The sequence below is a fragment of the Quercus robur genome, chromosome 12 (genome assembly GCF_932294415.1).
Source record: "Quercus robur chromosome 12, dhQueRobu3.1, whole genome shotgun sequence".
Taxonomy (NCBI): Eukaryota; Viridiplantae; Streptophyta; class Magnoliopsida; order Fagales; family Fagaceae; genus Quercus; species Quercus robur.
Genome location: NC_065545.1, coordinates 4,660,125 through 4,670,271, shown reverse-complemented (window position 1 = coordinate 4,670,271; position 10,147 = coordinate 4,660,125). Strand labels below are relative to the sequence as shown.

The window sequence follows — 10,147 nt, the reverse complement described above, 5'->3', positions numbered from 1 at the left end:
CCGGTGACTATAGGCAAATCAAATAAAACAAAGATAAAAACAAATGAAGGAAAAGATGGGTAAAAATTTCTCTTAAGCGGTAGGGTCAACAAGTTGACTAGAAGCGGTATCAACAGTAGGCTTGGTTGGGACATCCCCGGTAGGCAAAGTAGTAGGATCTGGATGGGAGGATGGGGCGCTACCCGGCAGGGCACCTAGGTTGCTGGTGATCTCAAGATCAACCAACTCCATGTGAGAGTCAATTGCGTTCACGAGCTTCCTCATGCTGGGAGTGTCCCTTTCTTCCTCGGTCTCTGTTGGATTTCGAGCTAGAGGGGGAAGAGGCTCGGGGTAAGGTATTTGCACAGGTTTCCTTAATGGTGAATCATCTGGCACCCCCATTGCTTACAGAGTGGCCACCCACCCCTAGTCGAACTTGTGGCGCTGCAACTAGTAAATGATAGGCTCCACTGAATTTTTAGCACCCGTGAAGCCTACATTGTACCATTTGTCCTTGGCTGCTTCCAAGGCTGCCTTTAACTCCACAATTTTGTTGGCCTACGCCAGATTTAAGCTCTCTGTTTCAGCCAGCTCAAGCTCTATCCCCCCCAGCTTTTCACCCATCTCCGTCAGACTTTGCTCAGCCAATGCCTAGGCTCTCTCAGCTTCTCGTGCTCTTTTTTCGGAATCCTCGGTAGCCTTGTCCTTAATCTTTGACGTGGCCACTACTACGTCCTTCAAGGCTCTCTCTCAGTCAACATCCTTGGCAACCTCTTTCAACCGGTCCTCGATCATATAAGCTAGTTGTGTTGCCTGTAATCGCAATGTCAACAAGTGTAAAGGAAGAGTATAAACACTTACCTGTGAAACAAAATAGAAGTAAAGTGCATTACCGCTATGGTGTGCCACTAGAGCTGAGAGGATAAAGATTCATCCACACTAGTCGAGAAGAAGTGCACGACTTCCGAAAGCTACAGGTTCTGACCCAAGCTTCACGCGACCCAGGCACCCTCGCCCTGAGCCCAAGTTCTCACACTAGCCGTCATGGGGAGGGGCTTGTTCCCGAGCCTAAAAATCATTTTCCATCCCACGGCCAAGTGTGTGGAGGAAGACGCCACATTGGATCCGAGTTACCGGGTAAGGCGAACTCTGCCAGGCTCCTGAATGACCACACCGCCCGTTGCAGCAACTAGGGGAGTCCTCAAGGGGGCTTCTTCTTGTACTCGGGAAGAGTCTATAGTGCACTGCCTTTTTTGGGTTCAAGTGGTTAGAGGATGCTGATAGGCGTGCACTAGGAATGAACCTTTCCATCGTCATTGTCCTTCTGGTCACCATATTGCCCTTTTCCTGTTTGGCTTCTACTTCAGAAGAATTTATCGATTCAACCTCCGCTTGTTTGGCTGGTTGAACCACGGCATCGGACTCCTTAACGATTCTATGGATAGCATGACCTTGGAAAACGGAGTTGGTCGACACATCTCTCACGGGAACTAATGACTCCACTCTAGCCAATCGGGGGCCGAGGTCCTGAGCTTTGCCTACGGTTAGGTTGGGAGGGAGGAAGTTCAAATGGCGTACGTCAATACAAGATAGTAGCGGGCTAACTACTAATAGAGCTTGGTTGCCAGGTGGAGTAGACTAGGGTGCAACCGAGTATGAGGTGAGACTCTTGGAACTACCCGCCAAAATTCACAAAGATTTCTAATCGAAGAACAAAATTTAAGTCCTTCACATGTACAACTCTGATGTCCGGCTTGAATCTCTTACCATCTGCGTTAAAAAAAATAAAATAAAAATAAAAAACAATAACAACAACAACAAACAAACAAACAACACTTTTTTAGACAGTAACAAAGATAAACAAAATACAAGTACAAATAGTTAGTTATGCACAATACCGACCAATGTCCCGAGGTGAGGTTGGGCAGTTGAGCTCGTTGGCATGCCAATTGCCACTCACTCGGACATATTCTCCTACTGAAATTTTGTTAGAATCGGGTAGGCATGATATAAGCCGTACCTGTACATCCCTAACTTTCAAGTAATAATCTGTCCTAATGCTACCACATAGACTATATATGAAATTGATGTCATGGTGATCTAGCTGCAACATGTATAATTGGTTTAAACGGTTGACGCAACTCACCTTCGGCCTTGTCTTATATGAACTAGTTTATCATCCTTTTAGAATTACCCTTATCATTGAACAAATACTAGAAGCTGAAGCTACTATATAATTCCTGCATTTTTATTACCTATTCTCATTGTTCAAATTATCAAATTTAAAAAAAAAAAAAAAAAAAAAGAAATAAAAAAATATCCAACAAAAAATAAAACTTCTAGACATTTGACCATTGGAATTATGTACTTTATAATTAGCAGAAAATGATCAAGGGTAAGAAACTTTATTTTTTATTCTTAAAGGGAGAAGACCATTATGAAATTTGAATATAAGTCGTACCAGATTTAAACCAATGTTGTCCCCACCCCTAACAAAAGCATAAAATTAATTACTTTGCATTAGATCATAAATTTCATATTTGATGCCTTTTAGGTTTAAGGTAATTATTTCATTGTTTTTAATGCTTTTTAGGTCAAATTAAGCTCCTATTATGGTTAGATATTAATTATGATTTATTTTAGAATATATTACTGTACAGGGTATGGCCTCGGGCCTAATGGGCTTCGGCCTGAACATTCTCAAGAATCGAAGCTGGGCCCAAACCTCATAGTAAGCCCATATCGTTTTTAAGTGCGTGATAGATAAGCTTATGTTTGGCCGTATATGGTCTATTTTGAATTGCGTATGCCCAGAACAACATACCTCCCTAGTGGCTTGGTATTGCCTTGGGGAGTATCGCTGCCGAGCGATCTTTTGGTGGAGGAAATTAGTTCCAAAGCCACTACCACCATTTCCAATGAGATATATTCCATGTCAAGAATAATCACATCAGACCCCACCCACACAAGTGAGACCAGAGTGCAATCATTAAACCCTTACAAACCTCAAGCTATAAACAGGAGAATGGAGTAAAGAATGGGGGTTGGAAACTCTGGAAAGAAGAAGGGAGAAAAGAGAGAGAAAGAGAGCGAATTATGAAAGCTAGGGAAAAGAGTGACACGAAGAGGAAAGCAAGGGTGTTTACTGGGGTTAAGGGAAGTTAAAGTCTTATTCGGGGTGGAACTGCCCTTAGTAAGAAACATTCGGCCCACTCTATAAGTAAATTGTGAGCCAAATTCTAGGCTCGATCCTTCTGGCTGAGTTTGGGTGCTCACAATTACTTTCTTGTTTGTCATGTTTTACTGAGTCTTTAAATAAATCTTCAAGTCTATAAACATTTTTGAAGAAGTGAGATTTAGTTTAATAAAATTATTGAGTTTTCTTTATTGTTTCTCTAATGGATTCCAGATTCATTTTCCTTATGAATTCAAGGTTATCTTTTAGAAACAAATGTGTTTTTTTGGGTTTTGAGTTTGTAATGTTGGCAAACCATGACAAAAACTAAGTCTCATTAGTTTAGAATGGTCTACATTGAAGCCCAAGACAAAAAACTCAAGTTTAGGATAAAAACAAATGAGTTACAAGCTGTTTGGTTCGATTGATACTCGATTGATGCTAGTGATATTTGATCAATCGAAAATCGCATATCAACAAAATCTGCAAACGTAAAAAGGCCATAACTTATCCGTTTGAAGCCCAAATTGTGAGCCCTTTTTTTCTAGTATTTAAAGGACATTATAAGCTAACCCTAGGTGGGGTTTTGAGAGTTTTTTAGAGAGATTAGAGTGCATCTTGTGCCTCTTTTGTAGATATAGGGTTTTGTACCCAAAAGCTCTCTTATGTCTTCTACCGATGTTATTCCTTGAAGAATCTTAAGATCTGGTGTTGTAGAAGTTGCTGCCTTCTCTAGTCATCAAAGGTGCTGATGATCTAAACTTTCAAGGGTGGTCTTGGAGTCACAAACAGGAGAGTTTGTGTTGCTAAACCTTTGAGTGTGATCTCAAAGTCACAAACGTGGGTGATTAGGTTTTGCAAAGGCCAAAGAAAGAAGAAGTCCATGGTCTCGGAGCTTACACGTGGTCGTGTCAGTAAATTTCTACTGGTGAGTAGCAATAGGATGTTAGTGGTCTAAGTCCTATTGTAAAACTTCGATTCTTTCATAGTGGATTTGCTTTTTACCTTGAGATTAGCTAGGTTAAATCCTCCCTAGGTTTTTTACCGGTTTGGTTTTCCTAGGTCATCATATCTTTGTGTTCTTTATATTCTGCACTTTACATTGATATGATTATATGATTGTGTTAACCTAGATCTGAAATTTGGACTAAATAATCACTTGGCTAATTTACTAGGTTAATCCAATTGTGTTTTTAAGGGGTCTAAAAACAAACATTTTTTGTTTTTTGTTTTTTAGAAATGTAGACATGTTCTATTTTTTTTGTTTCTTATTAATAAAATACCTTGTAATAGGAATATTAATGAAAATTGGTAATGTGTTAACTAATTCTTTTGTAAATTAACATGGTGGAAAACTGTCGAAATGTTAGCATCACAACTTTATCATTAGTCATAATAATTGTTTTTTTATCATTTTGATTCTTTTAATCTTTGCATTCTATGTGTTTATATATATATATATATATATATCTATTCTCGTAATAGAAGAATTTTATAATCTTCCTAGATTGAAATCTATTATCTTGATTCTGACTTGTTATTGAATTTACCATTATCATTTGACCTCATACTTTTACTTATATCCCTATTCTTTGTGACAAAAACTTGTTCTTTGTGTCATCAATGCCCACATATTTTCCCCTAATTTTGTATTGAATATGTTGTCTTTCACATCACTCGACAACAACACCACTAAAATCAGAGTTATAAATGATACGACCAAAGTTTCTTAACTGTTAGGAAGAGGGCTCAATGGTTGCAAACTTGCAATGCCTGTAACTCCTCATCTAATGTTATCTTCATTGAAGCCAACTGATTCTTCAAAGTCTACAATTCACTCAAATACTCAACAACAACTATTCACCCTTTAAATTCATAAATTCACAAGCTTCCTAATTAACAATTCTTAATTTTAAGTCATTCGCTCGTACAAGCTCTCCTACTTTTTCAAAGTGTATAAACACTAGTATCACTTGCAATGTGATGAAAGGCGCAATCATCTACTCATGACAGATAAACCTGATAGTTTTCCTATTCATCTTTTTCCATCCTTTTTTAGATTTCTCCTTTGGATTGGTCATATCACCTTCAATATATAGGGTCAGACAAATCCTAATAATAAAACAAATCCTCCATCTTAGGCTTCCAAACAGGATAGTTTGGATGTTGGAACCCATTAATTTATCATGGTCTCAATTATCTCTTCCATCTTATTTCACATAATAAAACACACACTAGGTCAGCTAAGCTTTGATACCACTTATTGGACCACAATCTAGCCTTGGTATATTAATAAATTCAACAAATGATTAATTTTAACCAATTCCAGATATTCTAAATAAAATTACCAAACCAAGATTTCAAACTAGTCCTAAGTAAATAAGTTTTCTAGGTGAAGGGAAAAACCATAGGATTAAATTTGAATAAATCTACTACAACAAAATCAATTACATTAGACTCTAATGTTTATGTCTAAAACTTGAGTTTAGAACAAATTCATTAATATCACCTTTGTAGAAATTAATATAAAATCAATTAAAATCTTCACTTACTATTAGTACTTTTTTTTAAGATAAAGTATCAGAATTTTTTGCTAAATAATAATTACAAGAAAAATACAATAGATAATGTGAGGAGAGACCATGCACCTAGAGAGAGATTACAACCAAAAACAATCCAAAATTTGTGGAGAAAAACCAATACGATCTAGCAAACATTTCTATATTTTCCAAGAAAACCAATACAATTTGGTAGATATTCTTATGCTCTCAAAAAAGAACATTACAATCTGATTTACCTCACAGACACCAAAACCAGATTTAGAAGAGAAATCCCACTTCATTGTGAAGATAACAGGGCTTGGTGCCAAGAGTAGGAAACCACCAGCACTAGAGAATCCATGTAAAGATCCAACAATCAGGTGCTAAGGAACTCAAATCCAAATAGGCGTGAGTCAAACTTGGTCCAGAGACTCCCTTTAAGGGTTTTTAGGGTGGCTCAGCTGCCACCGGTGGACAAGACACAGCGGATCTAGGCTGGCAAGTATCCACAACAAAGATGGAGAAAAACACCATTCAGGGCGGCGAGAGAGACACAAGGGTTGAGGAGGGCTCATGTAGAAGCTAGCACTTGCAGTAGAGCTATAGAGGACTCAGGCACATGTTAGCACCTTGTGCTCATCGTGAAACTTTAAAGTAATTGCAAAGTCAAGAAAGGAATTTTTGGAACTCCTCTCTTTCACAAATTTAAGTACTACAACTCTATGTAATTGTAGCTCTCAAAAATCTCTCCTTAGAGAAACCCTTAATTTTTTTTCCTTGGGTGTGTGACAAGTGACAACTAAAAAAACTAGTTCTTATTTTCTTTGTCCTCTCAAACGCACCACACTATTTTTTTTCCTGATGGCACTCTAAAACCACAAATAAATTCTGTTAATATTAGAAACCCCAGTGACCTTTTGTTTTCTCCCGAGCAAATAAGCACTCGTTTGTCAAATGCAAAAAGCATTAGGTCTACTTTTGCCGGTGATGTGGGCCACTAACTTATAAACTTGTCTTGTGTGGGCTGGACTTTGTATCCGTACACCCAATAGAAAGATCGTTAACAATAATATCAACTTACCATCTAATGAAGTACTATGCAAGTTATGATTTGAGTTTCCAATAAGGTCTATTCGCTATATGTTTGTATACCAATTACATAATAAAACATGGCCATTTTAGCGAACATAAACTGAGAAAAAATAATTAACATGCATGCAATAGCGAGTGAGCTCTTGAAATGATAGCCAATAAGCTAATTAATTATTATGCCAACTGCATATTTTCTAGATGAAGCTGAACTATTCCTCTAGAAACAGTTTCTAAAAAGTTTTACAAGATATCTCCAACTTAATTTAAAGATTCCATTGAATTTCTTCACAAAAGAAAAACCCTTAAAAAGATGTGAAAATTCAAATACTTTCAATGAGTTAACCAAGTTTAGGGTTCAGATCAAGGGAGTGGTTCTCAGCCAGTGGATACAATGTCACTTTCAGATGTATCTCGATGATAAGATAAGATCATTCAATTTCTGTTGCAGCCCAGATAGATCAAGGCATCCCAAATCATTGCCCTGTAATTCAAATTGGACAAACTCAGGCAGAATTTCCTAATTTCATGGGAACCCTAAACCTAGAAATAAATGAATTATTATCAAACGTACGTACCTTGGATTGAATAGAGTAAATTAACCTTTCATTTTCTCTACTCGAAAAACAGTGAACTACATCAAGTCCTTCTCTGAGCAAGATTTCAAGCACTTCCGATAGAAGCAAACCTTCATTGACATTGGTTGTTACTAAAATTTGCACCCCATCACAACAAGGTTGGACTACAACACTCAAATTAGATAAATTTTTAAGCTCATTCCTCCTCACACTCAATTCTTGGATCTTATTCTTCAGGTATGTAATATAGTTCATGGCCTCGTTTGTGTGATCAGATACCGAGCGCTTCCCCTAAAAACCCACCAAAACAACAATTATGCAAAGCAAGAAAATAAGGATACATAGCCATTTCTTGACAGAACATTGAAATTCTATAAGTTATGTAACATATGAAGGAAGAAAATTAAATGAAGGTTCATGAATCCTAACCTTAATCATTTCCATAGGGAGCAGTGACCAAAGTGATGCATTAAGAATGGCCATTTTCTTTCTTCTTTGTCTTTCAGTGTCCCTACGCATGATCTTCTTATTAATAATAGTATTTGCTTCATCATTCTCTAATATTTGATGCGTGAGGCATTGATCCGGTACTTGATATTGTGGCATTCGATCTTCTTGGTGGGGAATGGATGAGAATTGCCACACCACCTAATCGCTTTGGTGGTAAGGAAACATTATTGGATGAAGACTACTGTTTCTTCAAGCTTTTCCTCTTTGTTGTTATTTATTATATGTGAAAGCTAAAAGAATTAGACACCCCTATGGCATGGGAATCATGTTAAAGTTCGTTGTGGGGCTATCTTTTTTACTTTTGTACCGAACAAATTCCTGCCCATTTTCTTTCACATTTGGTTGACCAACACTTGTCGTTAATCGACGCAGTGAGGATCGGACATTATTGGGCATGGCAAATTGACACGAAGCTGTAATATAAACCACATGGTTCAAGCAAATAGAACATTAGAATATTGCAAAGATATTTTAACGCACTAAGAACTATAGAATTAAACTAATAAAATGGTAACATGTCAATTTTTTATTTGCTTTTCCCAACCTTAAGACACTTTCAGGTAGCGTTTCTCATTCGTACCCTAGTTTGTATACTATTTTTTAACTGTGTTCCTCGTTTTTGGTCCATTGCTTCAAGTTGTACGTGGATATGTGGATATATATCATTGGTGATTGGTTTCAAGAATGCAATGAACATGTAATAGACTGGAAAAGCATGAGAAAGAATTAATTATTTGGAAAAGCCAAACTAAGTACCCAACCCCCAGCTTGGGGTTGAGTATCTTTGATGTGTTTGTGTAATTAAACACATTAAAGTACTAATTCTTTTTTATAATTGAACTCATTAAATTACTAATTGAAATATGTACAAACATGTGACACAAACTAGAAGAATATCTCAAAAAATTCCAGGCCAAAATTGTTAGGTTTTAAATATTTAGGTTCTAATTTTATGTATGTTAGCAAACCGAGTACAAAAATATGTCTAGTATAAGATATTTATGTCTTAAAACAGTTTTAGACATCACTCAAGTTGTTTTAAGTCAAGATTCAAGAACAGTCAAGCTGAAGAAAGAAGAATTCAAAATTTGCCTTGCTCAACCGATCGAGAGACTTTTTCGAGATGTGTTTTCTACAGATTTTAAATAAAGCCTAAAAGCCGGCGAAATGTTTAGGATTTGAGTCCAACACTACTAGGTATAAAGGCAAGACCCTAATACACATTTTTTAAGACTTGTGAGTTACTCTTATGAGATTTGAGAAGTTGTGTAATCTTCTAACTCAACAAGCATCCACCGCAAATCAAGGTAATCAATACCATACTGGTACCGACCGTACCGACCGGTATGTATACCGGTATCGAAATATCAATGTTTCGTACCGGTTTAAATATCGACCGTTTCGGCCATGTACCAACCATACCGGCCAATTTCGGGCAATATCAGCCGGTACTGAGCGTACCGGCCAGTACCGAGCATACCGATCGGTATAGAAATTTTTTTTTTTTTTTTTTTTAAAGTTTTGTAATTTTTGAATTTTTGTTAGGACAGAATGGTAACTTATTTGCATTAACTTATTAGTATTATTTGTTTACTTAGTGTGCAATGGTAACTTTTAAGCTTTCTATTTTTTATATTATGTTTTTTTTTTTCTTTTCTTTTAATTGATACTAAAGTCTAAAACTATAAATAATTAGTTTTGAATTGAGGAAATGTTTTATGGTAAACTTTTATATTTATTATAATACACACATATACATACATATTTATATATATATTTTATTTATTTATTTATTTATAAATATAAAAAATAGGGGTAAACCCGAAATGATACACCAGTATTGAACGGTATCCAAAATATATTGTACTGTTGGCTTAACCGGTACAGCCTGCAGTACAGTATTGACTCCCTTGCCGTAGATTAGATTGATATTGCATGAACCGATGGAGATAAGTCGTTGCATACAAAATCAACTACTACTGATGATCTAAAACCTTTAAGTGGGATCTCAAAGTCACAAACTGGAGTGTTTGTGTGTAACAAATTCAAATAGAAGACTTCGTGGATTTGGAGCTATGTGTGGTCACGTGAGTAAGTACTACAAGAAGTAGAATTAGATTTAGGGAAAAATCTATTGTAAACACTTCCATTCTATTTGGTGAATTTGTTGTCTTGTGGATTGTTTAAGTTAAATCCTCCCCAGATTTTTTACCTTGAAACTAGACGGTTTCATTGGTTTTTCTGGGTCATCACATCGCTTGTCTTCTTTACTTTTC

The 10,147-nt window shown here is 36.5% G+C and overlaps 1 protein-coding gene across 1 annotated transcript; it reads right to left on the bottom strand.

Moving 5' to 3' along the window:
* Positions 1-6,922: 6,922 nt before the first annotated feature.
* Positions 6,923-8,064, bottom strand: LOC126710263 (transcription factor bHLH126-like). Its single transcript, XM_050410646.1, has 3 exons — positions 7,791-8,064; positions 7,362-7,652; positions 6,923-7,267 (listed from the first exon to the last, which is right to left on the bottom strand). Exons 1-3 carry the CDS (start codon positions 7,965-7,967, stop codon positions 7,187-7,189), a joined length of 549 nt encoding a protein of 182 aa, XP_050266603.1. The 5' UTR covers positions 7,968-8,064; the 3' UTR covers positions 6,923-7,186.
* Positions 8,065-10,147: the final 2,083 nt, after the last annotated feature.